Genomic DNA, 19,669 nt, shown 5'->3' with positions numbered 1-19,669 from the left:
TGAGCCACAACTACTGAGCCTGCGTGCCACAACTACTGAGGCCCGCGTGCCTAGAGCCCATGCTCCACAACAAGAGAATACAACGCAATGAGAAGCCTGCGAACCGCAACAAAGAGTAGCCCCCGCTCGCCGCAATTAGAGAAAAAACCCCATGCAGCAACGAAAGACCCAACACAGCCAAAAATAAATAAAAATAAAATAAATAAATTAAAAACAAGAAAAAAACCTCATTGAACGGAAGCCTATTCTCTTAGGTCGGCTTCTTCCAGAAGTAGAAGCTGAGTCAAGGGTTCAGGTGCAAGAGATTTATTAAGGAAACGCTCCCAGGAGACACCAGTGAGTAAGAGAAGGACAGGGGAAGGAAGGAGCCAGGCAAGAGTGAGATTTCATGCGAAGCCCCAGCCTTGGCCTGATCAGGAGGAGAGCTCTGGAACTTGAATCATGCCTCAGAGCATGTCCTTCCTGGGGACAAGGAAGCTGGACTTTCAGACTCGCAAACCAGTTGGTCACCAGCCTTAGGATGGGGTGGCCATGGAGGCAATAAAACCCCCAGACACTGCTGGCTCTCCATTTGGGCTGAACTGGCTCCAGGACCAGATCACAGATGCCAGCCTTTGCCTGCAAAGCACTTAGCTGGGGGTTGGGCACACAGAGCTGGCAAGACACCTGAGGGGTTCTGGGTGATGCACCAACAGTATCAGCCACAGGGCTACCCCCCATATGCTTGCTCTCACCACCAGGCAACAGTTATGGGTCTTTCCTCAAGTTCTGCTGCAAGAGGAAATGAATAATTTCTTTTGAAAGTCCTGGGGTCAGCTTTTCATCCTCCAGAGACGCACTTCCTTCTCTGGTTGGGTAAAAGTGGGCGTCCCTGGAATGCTTCTGTAAGATGGAGCAGCCGTCCCGGTTGAAGATGACCTGCGCCATTTGAAAACTGCGGAGGGTGTACTTTTGGTTCTCCTTGCCCTTCAGTTCATTGATTTTCTGAGAAAGGCACTGGTAGACAGATGTGGAGAGTGAATTTCCAGAGGCTGGCTGTGGATGGCCAAATACTTCATAGAATGTGTCCAGAGATTTCCGAAGTCCGGCATCCTCTGCGTTTGTCTCTGGTGGGCCCTTCCCAGAAGGGTCAAGCCAGGAGTACTCAGAGGTCCAGGAATCATTTTGTTCAGTATTTAAGTTACTAGCGTCTGCAAGACAAAACACATTCCAATACTCAAACACATATTTTAAAATATCAGAAAGCAAGGCAGGAGCAGATGATGTTTCTTTTCAGTTTAACACACTCACTATTCCTGGGTAACTGGCAATGGACAGAATCAGCTGATTTCAGAACCTGTTCCCACTATCCTGGGATTATGCCACTTGTTTGCTCAAAGTAAGATACTTGCATGTATCAGGGGTTCTTAACCTGGGAGTCCTTATATAGAAATTCAGGGTGGCTGTGAACTAGTATGGGGGAAAAATCTTATCTTATTTTCATTAACCTCTACCTGAAATTAGGAATTTCCGTCCATGATGAATGTAGGCAACAAACTTATTAGCAGCAGTACCTGTGATCCTGTTGCCAACAGATCACAGTTATTTTCATTTCATATTAGAGCTTGTTGAAGATGTTTTAAAATACCATTTATGCTTATCATTATGCTATAGAACAAACTGTGTCCCTCCAAAATTCATATGTTGAAGGCCTAATCCTTAATGTGACTATAATTGGAGATGGGGCTTTTAGGAGGTTATTAAGGTTAAATGAGGTCATAAGGGTGTGGCCCTAATCAGATAGGACTGAAGGCCTTATAAGAAGAGGAAGAGACCCCTCTCTCTCCTTATTGCCTCCTACTACCCACCAGATGTGCAAAAAACCAAGGAAAGGCCATGTGAACATGTGAGGACACAATGAAAAAGTGATCTTCTGTAAGCCAGAAAGACAGTCCTAACCACAACATGACCATGGTGGCACCCTGATCTCAGACTTTCAGCCTCTGGAACTGTGAGAAAATACATTTCTGTTGTGTGAGCCACCCAGGTTACAGTACTTTGTTAGGGCAGCCCGAGCAGCCTAAGACACACTACTCTGAAATCACCATAGTTATTAGTTCTGACACTAGATCTTATTATGTGAGTCTTAATAAAAAAGCATTGCAGGGCTTCCCTGGTGGCGCAGTGGTTGAGAGTCCACCTGCCGATGCAGGGGACGCGGGTTCGTGCCCCGGTCCGGGAAGATCCCACGTGCCGCGGAGCGGCTGGGCCTGTGAGCCCTGGCCGCTGGGCTTGCGCGTCTGGAGCCTGTGCTCCACAACGGGAGAGGCCACAACAGTGAGAGGCCCGTGTACCACAAAAAAAAAAAAAAAAAAAAAGCATTACATATTCTTTACAATATCATATCTTTGTTCTTTAAATATATATATATATATGTATATTTTTTTAATTTGCAAGTTGTAGAATTCCTTATAAAACTACCAGGTTTATTCTTTAAAATTTCATACTTTAAATCAAAGTATATTTTCCTTTTTTCACTCTGATATAAGCTTTATTAAATTACTAACTTTAACTCCACACACACCCCACCCTTGCTAATTCAACAAGTAGTTATAATAAAAAATATTTGTACTTGCTAATGATGAAGAATGTTGAATGATGCAGTGGGTGAAGTTTTAGAAAAGGAGGCAGAATTTGGGGTTTTGACTCTAGTTTTACTACCAGGTAGATATGATACCTTTCTGAGCTTTGGCTTTCTCATCTACAAAACAGGAGTTTTACTAAATGATCTCTTGCCTAGAACTTCTATGGTAATACAGGGAATGGAGAAGTATAATCCAAAGCATTAGAGTATCCAAAAAAATGTGGACACACGTTCTGTGAGACACACGCAGGGCCACACGTGGACAAGCATTCATTGACTCAACACACATTTACAGAAAGGTGATGATATAAATGTAATTCATTACAAGTTGCTACAAGGTAAACAGAGGATGCTGAAGACCATGTTCTTCACCTGAGATAGTTAGACCTTAACTAGGAAGAGGAGACATACTTCTAGACATCAAACAACTGGAAAATACTCACAGGATATACATAAATACACAAAGATGTGATGACAGTGACTGGGGACAGTGTGGATGCAAAGGCAAATGCAGAGTAAGGGAAGGATCAGCATGTAGCAGAATTAGTGAGGAGTGCCTCTTTGGAGAAGGCTACGTGCACTCTTATTAGGAAGGGACCAGAATCAGAAACTGTGGAAACAGGAGGGTTAATGAACAAGGCCATGTGGCAAGAAGAAGCAGAAACTAAACTACTCCATGGCTGGTTGTCATTATCCCCCTCTACCAGCTGGCTGTACCTTCAGCAGCCTAAGACCCAGCCTGGAGGCAGAAGGAGAGAGAATTCACAGAGTGGCCAGACAGGCTCCTGGGACAGACAACAGCGACCATGCTTTTTAAACAATTCAGTGGCAGGGATGGCTTCCATTACACTGGATTTCAGCAAGCCTAGTTTATGTCCCAGGCCCCTCAAGCCTAAAAAATAAAATAAAATTTTTAAAAAAGGAAAATAAATTTCCTTTGCTGCTGCTATGCCAAGAGCTTCTGCTTAGTTCTGCCTAAGTTCCTCCCAACAAGCCCATTGCTGAACTGCAGCCTCCTGGATGGGCACAGGGTGAGGGAGGCAGAGGCTGGCCTCTTTCCAGTTCTTGTGTCAGAGAAACTGCAGGAGAGGACTTCCTGGCCACCTCACTTGGAATGCTGAGCACACTTTCCAATAGCAACTTTCTTATCCATATAGGTCAATAGGTTCTACAACGTGGAAGGTGATGTGGATAGACAGAGTGGAAAGCTGGGGATCATCTAAAGCAGAGTGATCTGTAACACAGTCTCCAAAGTCAAGCAGACCCAAGTTCAAATCCCTGCTCTGCCAAATTCAAGTTGTGCAACACTAAGTTACTTAACATCTCTGAGACTCAGTCACCTGGTGTGCAAAATGGAGACACTACCAGTTATCAGCTCATGATTCTCATGTTGTGAGAATTAGCTAAGATAATATATGCAAAGCACTTAGCCCACCTTGAAGAATGGCTGATTCCAGGCTGGTGATGGGAAAGTACAAGATGAGCCTGGACATCTCACCATTTTCTAATGCTCGAAGAATGATGGGGGCACAGCAAGGGGGAGCTGAGGCCGGCTCAAAAGGGATCCCTTGGCCAAATCTAGAACAACTTGAGCATCAAAATAATGAGAGTTAACAGATTATAACCCATTTATTAAAACAGAAAACCATGAATCCATAAAATAATTGAAAGTTTGAAGAGGAATGGGATACTTACAGCCTCAGAGTACCTCCCCATAAGATACTTATTAGTTACAAAGGGAGAAAGAATAACTTTAAATATAGTGGAGAAGCGTGGCAAATATCACCATCCACAAGTGATCTAAATGAGCACCATCAGTAACGGGACAAATCAAAATCATGTGCCACCTGACCAGGTGTAATGGGAAGACACAGCATCACTTCTCGGATAGTCCTGCCAAAGGTGCATCACCTGAACCAATATGGGGAAGTGGCAGACAAAACCAAATCAAGAGACATTCTATGAAATAAATGGCCTGTACTCTTCAGAAGTGCCAAGTTCATGAAAACCAAGGAAAGGCTAAGCAGTTGTTCCAGACTGAAGGAGACTACAGAGACAGGACAACTAAATGCAGCACATGATTTCCTCTGGCTCCTTTTGCTCTACAGAACATTCTTGGGCCCAATGAATGAGGTCTGGGGATGAGATGGTAGTAATGTGTCACTGTTAATTTCCTGATTTTGATGGTTTCGTTGAGCTTTGTAGGAGAATGTCCTTGTTTGTAGGAAAATCAAGGATGGTGGGCAACAGGTTGGTGGCTTACTCTCAAATAATTCATGAAAAAAAATGTTACTTGTACTTGCAAGTTTTCTGAGTTTGAGATTGTTTCAAGAAAAAAAAATTAAAACAAACCTCTGGAGGAATAATTGTTAAAATTTCTTTGGGTGGCCTACTTGAACATTAAAACAAACCAAACAGTCTTAGTCCAGGGCTTGGCAAATGTACTCACCTAACGAATGTACTGCCATTAGAGAGGCGAGAGGAAAGGGGAAGGGGAAGGGTCCCACCATGGCAGGATGAGGTGTTCCTTCCCACCTTCTTCCCCACAGATGATCTGGTCCTGGGGGGTAAGGCAGGAAGCCAGAGGCTGAGAAATGTCAATGGGAAGAGTGGGAGAGAGAAGGAGAGCTCAGCAGTGACACTCCAAGTAGCAGGGCGTGTACTTATTAAGTAACTGGTCAATAACTTTGATATGCAGATTTAAAATTTTTCATCTGTGTCTCACTGTTATATTTCATTTAATTTTTGAAATTCAGTATCCACGAAAGAACCTAAAAAACTAGCCTGTCTCCTCTATTTTACATGCAAATGTCAAGCAGACAGCAGCTCATCTTCAAAGAAACCCTCCTTCCCCTTTCCAGAAGAGTAATGACAATATGCATTGAGTTAATTACTACATCAGTTCTTTTGAACACTGCCTCCAGTTCATTTCAGACTTTGATTTCCTTTTAAAATTTGCTTTACTTCCAACTACAAAGCCATCTCTCTAATTATGTGGCTGTTGTGGCCTTTTGGGCATATTAAATGTTTGGGTAAATTATTTAAATTTAAAACATTTAAGTTAAATTTAAACATTTAATATGTTTGGGTAAATTTAATCTAAAAATTCTTAAGAGTTATTGTACGCTGTTCAGTTACTAGGGAATGCACTGCCATTCATGCATGCCGCACAAAGCAGGTGTCAGCACTCACTCAGCATTTACTGTGCTCCCACTGGGTGTGAAGCATGGTCCTGGTGGAGTAAATCCAACCAAGAATGAGGCTCTGAGGCATCTAGGCTGTCTTCCTCACTCCATCCTGGGAGGAAGGCATCCAAATCATTTTAAAATATTTTTATTCTAATATAAAGTAATCCATTTGTTCTCTAAGACATGAACTTTTCCGTCAGCTCTATCCTGTTGCTGTTGCAGTTGAAGGGTTTTGTTTTGCTTTGATTTTTATTTATGTGTAAAGAAACCTGCTGCAATGATTTCACAGATGAGAAACAGGCAGAGAGATACAGGGTTTAAAAAGTTGCACAGCTAGTTAGTAGTGAGGCTCACACTTGACATTGGGATCCTGATATTTCATTTCTCAGATAGTTCAAGGATCAGTTCTGGCTTTCAAACAACTCCTTATTTTTACATTGGCTCATACTATTTCTTAGCTATTTGTACCCACCATTCCCTTGACCCATCTCCAAAAATGGTAAACGTTTCATTAAAGAATTTCTAATTAACATTTATAGTACAAATAAAAAACATTATATCATGAAAAAAATTATTTAAATTTACCCAAACATATTAAATGTTTCTTCACCAGTATACAAAGCCAATCACTTCTTTTCCTGATGCACCTACACATGGACAGAAGATGGATCTCTGATAACTTGGTCAGTTCCTGCTCAGTGGAGCATCCTCACGGCTATATTCAAACCCCACTTTATTCTACCTGTTGTTAGAGCTCAGACCTGTAGGGCTCTCAACTGGGCACTCTACTCTAGGGACAGACTGGGGACGTTATTTTGTCAGTGATTGGAAAGTGCTACTTGCATTTAGTGAGTGGGATCAAGGATGTAAACATCCTACAGTGCACAGAACAGTCCCATATATCAAAGAATCATCCTTCCCCCAAATGCCAGTAGTGCCCTCCACCCACAGAGAGCAACACTGGCTCAAAGGATTCTGGAAGGAGTGGGAAGTGAATGCTGAATCCCACTGAATTGTAATAGATTGATTTGCCTTGAGCTCCCCGAGGCACCTTTGCTACTGATCCCTGCATAGTGAATGCCCTTCTTGCTGGCACCTATTTGCACCACGCTTTCCTTCCTTCTCAGACCTTGAGATGGCTTTTTTTTTTTTTTTCTCAGTAAGGGCCCCAGTCCTAATGATTTTGGCATTATATAAATTGGGTGGAATTTCCCTTTTTATTTCAATATGCTTTCCATCATGAATAGATTTCTTTAGGATTTGCAAGAAGAGAGAAGGATGGGGCTTGACGCCACAATGCTCTTGCATGCATTGCTTCCAGGTCATCTATTCACCAGAACATCCATTTGTTAAATTTTTTTTTGACCAAGGAGAAAAGAGATAACGTATAGATATTTGAGATTCTTATAAACCTAAAACTATTTTTATATCTTGAGGAGTTATAGAGGTTATTTGAGTTTAGTAATCCGAGACAGTCAATTAGCATGGAGCATTTGAGATTAATGGCTGTGTTCTGAGATTAATGCCATTGGCCATCAGAAACCCGGATATTTAATGGGGGTTTCTTCCAGCAACTCTTCTGTGCCTACTCCTGCGGCTGATAAGTGCACAGCGGGGTTTGACCTCTGCGGCACATTTTAGCTTCCATCCTTAACAGGTTCCCTTTAAATGGGCTTGACGTTTAACTCTGCCTCCTCCAGGCAGCAGCATCAATAGCCGCCCACTCTGCCTATTTGTCCAGAGTTTCTTTTACCAGCAACTGCTAATTGGGGGGATCTGTGGCTTCAAGGCTGTACACAGCTGAAAGAAATCTACTCTAAGACAATAAAAATATGGCGAATTATCAGGATTCAAGGAAAGAAGGAACATGTGGTTTGTATGGTCTTCTATGTTGCTTGGAGGGGAAGCTGCCCCTTTCTCAGGGCACTGCATGGCACACTCCTAAGGGTGACCCTGCTGCCTTGGTTTGTCTGTTGGAGGCTCTAAGAAAAAGTCACGGGCATGAGAACAAGGTGAATGGGAGGAGGGCACACTTTGGATGCACTGACTCATCTTCTTCATGACAGCAGTCAGAGGCCTCCCAAGGTCTCTACATGGGTGAGCTACCAATTTTAGTATATTAGGGTTTGTGGTCCAAGGATGTGGGGCACCACTCTGCTAGGCTGCATCTTCCTGCTCCAGATCTCACCTACCTTTCCTTCATATCCTCTCCTATGCCTCTCATTCCTGCCTCCCCACTCCATACTTTTAGAGGAATAGAGGATTGAACAGGATCACTGGATGGACAAGAATAAGTCCTACCTCCAGCCCCACAGGCTGCAGGGTGCTGATACCTCTGCATCCTGGCTTCTTTCCTGATCCTGGAACGTATCAAGAATGTTCCCTCTTCAAAACCTTTGCACTTGCTGTTCCTCCCTTTTCCACATATCTGCACAGTTGGTTTCCTTACAACCTTCAGTTCTCTGCTCAGATGTTACCTTCTCAGTGAGGCCTTCTATATTAGTCAGGATGGGCTAGGGTATACTACTTAACAAGCAAGCCCCAAATCTCATAAAACAGCAAAGGATTGTTTCTTACTACTTGCACTCTGTGTCATACTACAAGTGGATCTGTATCATCCTTGCCCTTTCCCTGGAAGCCAGGCCACTGGGGCAGCCACTACCTCAATATTGCTTAGTGACTATAGCAGAGGGAAAAGAGCACGGTGGAGCAGACAGTCACCAGGAGAGCTCTGTCACTTCTGTTCACATATCATTGCCAATGTTAAGTTGTATGGCCAAACCTGATTTCAAAAGAATGAGGAAGAAAAATTCTCCTGTAGGGAGAGGCAGAGATTACTGGTGAGCAATAATTCAGTCTGCCATACTTTCCTTGAGCACACTATTTAAAATTACATTTCCTTCACTCCCTAGACCCTGGCTGTCCTTATCTCCCTTGTCTGCCTATACTTTCCATATAAACCTACTAGTACCTAATAATATATGATTTGTTTGTTTATTGTCAATCTTCTCCTACTCAAGGTTTTTTGTCTCTCTTGTTACCTGGTGTATCTCCAGGGCCAGCACATGGTAGATACATTTTAAAAATTTTGATGCTTTGTTTTATTTGATGAGTTTTACTTTCAAATGCACATGTAAATGTGTGTATTACTAGGGTGACCACTATTCACTAGCGTGACTGGGGTGTTTGTCCAGGAAATCCCCAGTTTGTGCCTATTGTCTCAATTAATTATTAATAGCACCCTTTTTCACTCTCTAAAGGGCCTTGGGTTACACAATCCACTGTGTGAATACATGAATCATGATAAATTACATACATAAGCTGATGCTGAAGGAGGGGGCAGATATATCTTGGTCAACAGTGAGACGTTCCACCACACATACCTGGGGTGGGGCAGGGGGGTTGAGTTTGATGCCAGAAATAATCCCAGTCTGTGGTATAAATAATGTACCTACAGACTTTCTTTTTTTTTGCTAAACATTCTGTGGATTTGTTCTACTGTACTCCAAGACCATCCTCTTTTCCTTTCTCCTCTTTTTCATACCTGGTATTTCTCCTACCCCCTTGCTGTCCAAGAACCTTTTTATTACTGCCCTGCAAGTGAAGGGCCTCAGTTCACTCTACCCCATCAGCAGCTTGCTTAGATTCCTCTTTCTGGTTTCATCTGACTGTCCCGCTCCCCTTAAGGTATAACACCAGCCCTGTTACTTACTTCCGATCTTATTAATAATGTAAAATTAATGACAAGAAAAATCAATCAGCTTAAGCCTCCTTTTGCCTGATGGTTTATACACTTTAGAATTTGCAGCTGTTCCTTTAAAGGACAAAAACCACATACAAGGGAGCCCAAGGAGGTGTGGACATCAAGATATTTAATCCCAGTTAACACCTCAAAGGATGGATGGTCTGGTCAGGTGCTTTTGAAACCACAGTCTAGGTCTGTACTTACTTACATCTGAAAGTAAAAACTGGATGAATCACCCATGCTGTCACCTTTCATCCTAATGACGAACAGATGCAATGGGCAGAGGACAGAGACCTCTAAAAGGCAACTGGTGAGAAATAAAATGAATGCTGGAAAAATACAAAAATATGTGTGATAGGTGAACAGCCCTAATAGTAGGTGCCCAGGGCAATTAATAAGGTCAATCTCTACTGTCTGATTCATAAGCTATCTTACTTTTACCTTGGCATTTTATGTTTTCATCTAAAGAAATTAAAATGTTCTGAAAATTACAGGGATCTATATAATATCCAAGTTCACACCACTCCAGATTGACAATTAACATATGTCATATTTGCTTCAAGTCTTTTTCCTATTAAAGAAGAATTAAACAATTCAATTAAAGTTGACATAGAAATAGAAATTCCTACATAGAAATTGATTCCTTCCAGCCCATTTTTATACCTTACATATATATGTATCCATAAGCAAGACAGAGTGTTGCTTTATGTGTGATGATCTTTTTAATCTTATTTTCAATATACAAAGTTTTGCTTTTTTTCACCCAACCTTATGATGTTTTACTTCTAGCCATTATTGAGATATATATATATATATATATATATATATATATATATATATATATATATATATGAATGTAGGGACAGGCTGCATTAGTTTTCATCCATTCTCTTGCTGAAGGACATGTAGGTTGTGCCTAAGTTTTCACTATCACAAACAAGGCCTTAGTGAGCCCTTGAGCACTTGTGAGACTTTCTCTGGAAATACATACAGGAGTGGAATTGCTGAGTTGAAGGAAACGTGTTTTCAATTTCACTAGATCCTGCCAGATCACTCTCCAAAGTGGTTGCAGCATTTACAGTCCCACCAGCACTGTCTAGATTTTCCTGTTTCTCCACAGCTTTGCCAAACCCTGATATTGTCAGACATTTCCAGCGGTATCTCATTATTGGGTTCACATTTCCCTGATTACTTGCATGGCTGAGCTGCTCTTCATATACTTATTGGTCACTTGAGTTTCCTTACTGTGAACTGCCTGTTCATATTCTTTACCATTTTTCTTTCTGGTTTTTTGTCTCTTTTCTATATTCTTTTTAACGGCATAGAAAATGAATTATAAAGAAAACAATATCTTTCTCTGACTTTTCTCCAATTAATCTCATGACTAGTTTTTTTCCAGTCTGAAGGGGATTAAACAAAAAAAATGTGAGGATGAAATAAAGACTTCATGAGAAGCCTCAAGTTCTGTTTTTGTTTTAATGGCAAACCTTCTAAAGCAAAACAATTCTCTTGGTGTCAGCTTATCACTACCAAAAAGTGATATTATGTTTCTACTTGATTTAATAATAAAGTCATACACCAAGCCTGATCCAGGGGCAGGGATCTCATCCAGCTTATTGAGTCTCATTTTCCAGGCAAGAAAATTAAGATAGGACCAAGTCTCCAGAGTCATTTAATGCAGGGATTGGCAACTAGAACACACAAAAAAGGTTAATCTGCTCAATAATTTTCTTAATTAAAATCATTTTCATGTAACTATCATTTGCCATAATGAGGATGGCTGCTGGTTTTACACGTTGGTGAGGGGTTGGTGAGGCAAGGGGTTCAAGAGCCTCCCGAGCTGATTCATAATTGACATTTAGAGACCACAGGCTTGGATCCTAGAAATGCATAACAATTCCCTTTTTTACTATGAGACTGAGGATTAGCCCAACTTAATGGGACAGAGAACCTGACCCTTTCACAGCTGGAAAATCCATGGGGAGTTACCTTGTTCAACTCTCTCACTTTCTGGACCAGAACTGTTTAGCTCCAGTTGGAACAAGAACTGTGGTCCCCACAGACATAGAGAATAAACTTGTTGCCAAAGGGACTGGTGGGTGGGGGAGGGATAAACTGGGAGTTTGGGGTTAGCAGATGCAAACTATTACATATAGAATGGATAACGACAAGGTCTTACTGTATAGCACAGAGAACTATATTTAATATCATGAGATAAGCCATAACGGAAAAAATATTTTTAAAATGTATATATATATATGTATAACTGAATCACTTTGCTGTACAACAGAAATTAACATTGTAAATCAATTTTTTCAATTAAAAAATTGTTAGAAAAAAAGAACTGTGATCCACTGATTGTTAAAAAAAAGAACTGTGATCCATTGACCCCATCCATGTCTGGGTACGAGGAGCCCTGAGAAGGGATGACCAGGAGAGGCCATCAGACAAGGGACCTAAGCTCCTTCAGGAGCCATTGCAAATTAGGAGCTTCACAGTAACATTTAAAGCCTGTGTTTTAAAGTGTTTTTCCCCCAGGTGGTTTTTAAAATTGCATTTACATGGGATGTTTCAGCAGATTTGCTTCAAATCCTGGCCTAGATAGTAAGGAACAATTGTGAGCAGAAAAAGCAAATGATTTGGATTTGGGTTGCTATGGTAACATTACCATTTTTGAATACGGTTGTTTACTTCAGCAGCCTTGATTTAAATGTGAGCCGCTAATTAAGATGATGCTTGAAACTTTAACCTTCACTGTAAGAAAAAAGTAAGCACTTTAAAAATGATGCTTGAAGTGTTGCTGGAGACATATTTAGCAAGAAGATCATTCCCCTTTGCTGGAGAAGCAGAAACCCAATCCATTTTCCTTGAAGAAGAATGAGGGCCTACTCACAATCTGTCCAAATCCACAAGTCAGTATTTCCTAGTTTTTTTTTTTTTTTTTTTGTGGTACGCGGGCCTCTCACTGTTGTGGCCTCTCCCGTTCCGGAGCGCAGGCTCCGGACGCGCAGGCTCAGCGGCCATGGCTCACGGGCCTAGCGGCTCCGCATCATGTGGGATCTTCCCGGACCAAGGCACGAACCCGTGTACCCGGCATCGGCAGGCAGACTCTCAAACACTGCGCCACCAGGGAAGCCCCAGTATTTCCTACTTTTAAGATTTAAAGAGGAACAGAACAGAATTCCTGTCAAAACTGAGCCAGTTCCAGTGTTGACACCAGCAGTAAGACTTTCTGAGAGTGACAGACAAGGAAAGTCTGATATTTCTCTACACATAGCAGTATTTTTGTTAGACACATATTTGTGTAAACAGATTTCACTCCACATCAAATCAAAGTTAAGTACATCTATGAAGTGACAGACTGAACTGGAAACAAATACACCAGAATGTAAATATATAGCTGAGTGTTCTCCCTTCAAAGTAATCACCCTGGGGAGTGGGGGGCAAGCTCTTATTTTAAAAATGTTGATGTTGCTGAGAACATTTTGGAGCCTCTTAGAAAGTGTCTTTGCTTGCTCTGGAAACTTTATTTTTTTTAACATCTTTATTGGAGTATAATTGCTTTACAATGGTGTGTTAGTTTCTGCTTTATAACAAAGTGAATCAGCTATACATATACATATATCCACATATCTCCTTCTTGCGTCTCCCTCCAACCCTCCCTATCCCACACCTCTACGTGGTTCCAAAGCACCAAGTTGATCTCCCTGTGCTATGCGGCTGCTTCCCACCAGCTATCTATTTTATATTTGGTAGTGTATATAAGTCAATGCCACTCTCTCACTTCATCCCAGCTTCCCCTTCCCCTTCCCCGTGTCCTCAAGTCCATTCTCTACATCTGCATCTTTATTCCTGTCCTGGCCCTAGGTTCTTCAGAACATTTTTTTTTTTAGATTCCATATATATGTGTTAGCATACATATATGTGTTTTTCTCTTTCTGACTTATTCACTCTGTATGACAGACTCTAGGTCCAGCCACCTCACTACAAATAACTCAATTTCGTTTCTTTTTATTGCTGAGTAATATTCAACTGTATACATGTGCCACATCTTCTTTATCCATTCATCTGTTGATGGACACTTAGGTTGCTTCCATGTCCTGGCTATTGTAAATAGAGCTGCAGTGAACATTGTGGTACATGACTCTTTTTGAATTATGGTTTTCTCAGGGTATATGCCCAGTAGTGGGATTGCTGGGTCGTCCAGTAGTTTTATTTTTAGTTTTTTAAGGAACCTCCATACTGTTCTCCATAGTGGCTGTATCAATTTACATTCCCACCAGTAGTGCAGGAGAGTTCCCTTTTCTCCACACCCTCTCCAGCATTTATTGTTTGTAGATTTTTTGATGATGGCCATTCTGACTGGTGTGAGGTGATACCTCATTGTAGTTTTGATTTGCATTTCTCTAATGATTAGTGATGTTGAGCATCCTTCCATGTGTTGGTTGGCAATCTGTATATCTTCTTTGGAGAAATGTCTATTTAGGTGTCCTGCCTATTTTTGGATTGGGTGGTTTGTTTTTTTGATATTGAGCTGCAAGAGCTGTTTGTAAATTTTGGCGATTAATCCTTTATCAGTTGCTTCATCAGCAAATATCTTCTCCTATTCTGAGGGTTGTCTTTTCATCTTGTTTATGGTTTCCTTTGCTGTGCAAAAGTTTTTAAGTTTCATTAGGACCCACTTGTTTATTTTTGTTTTTATTTCCATTTCTCTAGGAGGTGGGTCAAAAAGGATCTTGCTGTGATGTATGCCATAGAGTGTTCTGCCTATGTTTTCCTCTAAGAGTTTTATAGTGTCTGGCCTTATATTTAGGTCTTTAATCCATTTTGAGATTATTTTTGTGTATGGTGTTAGGGAGTGTTCTAATTTCATTCTTTTACATGTAGCTGTCTAGTTTTCCCAGCACCACTTATTGAAGAAGCTGTCTTTTATCCATTGTATATTCTTGCCTCCTTTATGAAAAATAAGGTGACCATATGTGTGTGGGTTTATCTCTGGGCTTTCTATCCTGTTCCATTGATCTATATTTCTGTTTTTGTGCCAGTACCATATTGTCTTGATTACTGCAGCTTTGTAGTATAGTCTGAAGTCAGGGAGGCTGATTCCTCCAGCTCCGTTTTTCTTTCTCAAGATTGCTTTGGCGTTTTGGGGTCTTTTGTGTTTCCATACAAATTGTGAATTTTTTTTTTCTAGTTCTGTGAAAAATGTCATTGGTAGTTTGATAGGGATTGCATTAAATCTGTAGATTGCTTTGGGTAGTATAGTCATTTTCACAATGTTGATTCTTCCAATCTGTGAACATGGTATATCTCTCCATCTTTTGGTATCATCTTTAATTTCTTTCATCAGTGTTTTACAGTTTTCTGCATACAGGTCTCTTGTCTCCTTAGGTAGGTTTATTCCTAGGTATTTTATTCTTTTTGTTGTAATGGTAAATGGGAGTGTTTCCTTAATTTCTCTTTCAGATTTTTCATCATTAGTGTATAGGAATACAAGAGATTTCTGTGCATTACTTTGGTATCCTGCTACTTTACCAAATTCGTTGATTAGCTCTAGTAGTTTTCTGGTAGCATCTTTAGGATTCTCTATGTATAGTATCACGTCATCTGCAAACAGTGACAGCTTTACTTCTTCTTTTCTGATTTGAATTCTTTTAATTTCTTTTTCTTCTCTGATTGCTGTGGCTAAAACTTCCAAAACTATGTTGAATAATAATGGTGAGAGTGCTCAACCTTGTCTTGTTCCTGATCTTAGTGGAAATGGTTTCATTTTTGTACCATTGAGAATCATGTTGGCTGTGGGTTTGTCATATATGTTCCTTATTATGTTGAGGTAAGTAAGTTCCCTCTATGCCTACTTTTTGGAGGGTTTTTATTATAAATCAGTGTTGAATTTTGTTGAAAGCTTTTTCTGCATCTATTGAGATGAAATTAGCTAATCCAACAGCACACTAAAAGGATCATACACCATGATCAAGTGGGGTTTATCCCAGGAATGCAAGGATTCTTCAGTATACGCAAATCAATCAATGTAATACATTGTTATACAATGTATACAATGTTATACAATGTATACAATGTTATACAATCAACCATATTAACAAATTGAAGGAAACTTCTTTTGGATGTCCTCATTGGTGGCAAATCTCCATCCACAGAAGACAGAATTACCCTTTTGGAAAAAAGAGGCATTAGGAGTGAAATCTGATAAATAATGTAGGTGATCCTGCAGGGTAACTGGGCATGGGTTAAAAAGCAAGGTTTATCTCCAAAAGGAAATTGCTTTTCTTTTGTTTTGCATGCTGGTTCTGAAAGTAGTTCTCACAAAGGAATTCCAAAGTCAGTTCTATGCAATAGCAAGCAGCATGGTTTCAATGTACATATATGTTCAAATTTGCTACCTTAAAGGACAGGCTAATGTGGATTTAAGTTCTGACTATTGTAAAAAAGCTCATAGTCATAGATTAGAAGTCTGAATATTTTTGTCCTGACAGATAAGATGTTGGTGAGCGTGGACTTTGTATTTAGAAGACTTGAGTTTAGTCCTACCATGGCCACTTACTGCCTATGTGACCATGGGCAAGTTACTTTACATCTCTGAATCTCCATGTCTTCATCTGTAAAATGGGAATAATAGCTCTGCCTCATAGGACTGTTGTAAGAATTAAATGATTTATTAGTATAAAACCTAGCATGTAGTAAGGGCTCAACAAATATAAGCTACTTTATAATTATCACAGTGACAAGAGTAGTACCAGAAGCAGAGTTGTTACATGTAGGTATTAAACTATTTGCCATTTAGCATCTAGAACTATTTTTTTTGTTTTTTGGCCACGCCATGCGGCACGTGGGATCTTAGTTCCCTGACCAGGGATTGAACCTGAGTCCCCTACATTGGAAGCACGAAGTCTTAACCACTGGACTGCCAGGGAAGTCCCAGCATCCAGGATTTAAAAAAATGAATTGTAAATGCTCCTGTAGGTCTTTTCTGCAGTGATAAATTAACATTATAAGCAAAGTCTAGATGAACAAGCATTCATTCCTGACTGAAAGGAACATCACTTTTACTTACTGCTCCATCCTGGTGTCAGAGTTAGTGGGATGAATCATTAGTGAACATTGCCCATCTCACAGCAGTAGGACTATGATTACAGAGAGGTCCCAAGTGCATGCTCTGCAAAGCAAACACAATCCCACTGTGGGTGGAAACAGCAGATTCCTCAGCGTGTGGGCATGTCAAACACAGAAGCCCAGGCTGGTGGAGCCCTCATCTGTCCCCCTAAGGAGCACCAGCACCAGAGTGTGGGTGGAACTGAAATGACTCAACCTCCAGGGAGTCTGTGGGGGTGGTTGTTTTGGAAGTAGATGGAGATCAAGTGAAGAGCTTCAGGGAAAGTTTAGGTTAATAAATACATATGAAAGAGAAACAGGTTACATGAAAAATTAAAAAAAAGATTGAGAAACTAGGAAGAAAAGATCTGGGTTCACAGAATGACTGCTGGCTGAGTCAGAATTGTAGTGCTGAGTTAAATTTTAAAAGGCAAGATGAGACTGGGAAATACAATGAGAACAATTATAGTAGATAATTCTTAATTTCCTTCTCTCTTCTCCCTTCTCTCACTAACAGCTGAATCTGAAGAAAGGCAAAGCTTTGCACCTTCTCTTCTGTAACAAATAACCTCAGAGAACACAGAAAACTCAGTGGAAGTGGGAAAAAAGCCATAAACAAAATTTTTAAATAGTGTAATATACAACCTATGCAGAAAAGGCCTATAAACAGCAGAGAAGTGAAAGCTAAGGCTGCCTGAATGACAGAAAATATGGGCTGTGAGGGGTTTAGGATGTATTTGTGTTGAAAATGTTTCTAACATGGAAACATGAGCTAGAAGGGCTAGAAGTGGGTGCAAATATGGAATTTTAAATTTCCACCTTTATAAGGATACGACAAATCCTCCCTGTGACCAAATATCTAAAAATGCTGGCTAAGATATTTTTTAAAAATCTCTTACTGTGCATGACTAAGCTGGAATAAAGTAAAGAAAGTCCTCAGAGACCAAAAGGAAAACAAGAGTGGGTGTTCCAAGAGGTAAGTGAATCCTGAGCTGGTGCCTAAACCTAGCATATCAGCTTTAATGGCCACACAGCATTCAGGACACAAAGTCTAGGTCATGGCCAGATGGGGTGCTTGAAAGGAAACTCACTGCACAAGGCCGAGAGCCCTGTAGCTCCACCCTTAGAGAAAAGATGGACTAGAAAGAAATGTGCCTTGGAAAGGGTTGTAGGAACTTCCCTGGTGGTCCAGTGGTTAAGACTCCAAGCTTCCACTGCAGGGGGCATGTGTTCAATCCTTGGTCGGGGAACTAGGATCCCACATGACATGTGGCGAGGCTAAAAATATTTTTAAAAAATAAAAAAAATAAAAATAAAGAAAAGGGTTGCACTAAAAAAACTTGTCTGTCTTGGCTTTGCTCTGAGTGGAGAGAAAAAAAAGAACCATCTCTCCAGAAATATAACCATGAGCCAAACCTCACATATATTTGTGGCCTGAGTTGAGACTATTCTGTGATCTAAAATCCTCTATGCCAGGTATTTATTTTAATATGGTTCCAGATTAATGTGCTCTCATATGTTTAGAGAAAGCAAATGCAAACCATTTTTAGAAGATTGTACTCTCACTCCAAATCTCAAAAGAAACCCTACACACAAAGTTCCATGGAATATGAGTTTACAATAAAAACAATACTCACAAAATACCCATTTAAACAAGGCACCTTTGTTGAGAGGGAGTAAAGAAAAAGCACCAGCACTAGAATGAGACTCACAGAAACAGATTATTGGAGTTAATAGAATATAAAATAAATGTGTTTTTGTTAACGAAATAAAATAGGGATTCAGAAGTTTGACTAAAGAACAAGAGACTACAAAAAATAAACAGGTAAATTAGAAAAAGAGAAAAAAAGCTTAGAAAAATGTCAAATTATAATAATAGGTATTTATACCTCAGTAGATAGGTAAAACAGAAGATTAGACACTGCTGGACAGAAAATTAGAAAATGGAAATCAGATTTGAAAATTTACTCATAATTTACCACAGAAACAGAGATGGAGAAAACAAAACAAAACAAAACTGAGATGTGTAAGTCAAAGTGAGATGTTCTAACGTGCATCTAATGGGAATTTCAGAAAAAGATAATAGAGAGACTGTAGGAAAAGGCAATGACAATAAGTTAATGAGTGAGAATTTCTTAGAACTGATAAAAGCATGAATTCTCAAATTTACTAATCACAGTGTTTTGCAAGCAGGATAAATAAAAAGAATTCTGTGGCTAGGTACCAGATAAAACTGTAGATTATCAAAGGCAAAAATAAAAATCCTAAAACCAGCCATAAAGAAAAGACAGATTACCTATAAATGAATGATAATTAAGTTGACTGTTGATATCTCAATAGCAGCAATGCAAGCAAGAAGGCAGTGAAATAATATCTTCAAAGTTCTAAGAGAAAATAACTGCCAACCCAGGGCCACTCAGGAAAAAATGAGGAAATTAAGACATTTAACTGGCCATTTAACAAAATCATAAATGTCATAGCCAGACTTCCCTCACATCCAAAGCTCATCCTCTAAGAGTGCTTAAAATGTACAATATTCATACCACCTCAGTCAATTTATGGAGGTTTTATCTTAAGGCAGAGGAACGAGCTACATAGAATTTTCATGTTTTCTATTCCTTTTGGTGATTCACTAATATAGTTCAGCTATACTTGAAATGGTATTCCAATGCTAGACTTTGATCCCAAATCACAGGTGATCACCTTAAAAGTGTAGCTTATTCTACATTTTGTTTCCCAAAAGTTTCATTCTGTAATGAATTAATTATGCAAAATCATTCAACTTCAAAGTTGTTCTAGTTGGTTTTATTAAAAATGTAGATGCTTTTAATGTTTTGCAGATGTCATTTTCTCTCTGTAATCAACTGTTTCCATATGTTTTTCAAAAATTACTAACTTGATCTTCCTAAGTCAGCTCATGCTGCTACTCTAGTGCCCTCAGTATTGCAATATTAATTGTGCAGCCATTGGCCTACAGACCAAGCACTCTTTGGGAAAAAAAGG

The 19,669-nt window shown here is 40.0% G+C and overlaps 1 protein-coding gene across 5 annotated transcripts in view; it reads right to left on the bottom strand.

Annotated features, from left to right (window-relative positions):
- Window positions 1-297: 297 nt before the first annotated feature.
- The window catches only part of SHLD1 (shieldin complex subunit 1), a 90,006-nt gene continuing 70,634 nt past the window's right edge, over window positions 298-19,669 (bottom strand). For 4 of the 5 annotated variants that reach the window (XM_060031202.1, XM_069541376.1, XM_060031204.1 and 1 more), the window contains one exon: window positions 298-1,190. In XM_060031202.1, coding sequence (XP_059887185.1) covers window positions 748-1,190 — 443 coding nt within the window. In that variant the 3' untranslated portion in view covers window positions 298-747. Of the gene's footprint in view, window positions 1,191-16,678; window positions 16,731-19,669 lie in introns of those variants that run through there. The other variant, XM_060031212.2, reaches the window with a different exon arrangement.

Source organism: Delphinus delphis, chromosome 15 (genome assembly GCF_949987515.2).
Source record: "Delphinus delphis chromosome 15, mDelDel1.2, whole genome shotgun sequence".
Classification (NCBI taxonomy): domain Eukaryota; kingdom Metazoa; phylum Chordata; class Mammalia; order Artiodactyla; family Delphinidae; genus Delphinus; species Delphinus delphis.
This window is presented reverse-complemented; position numbering and strand designations above follow the sequence as displayed.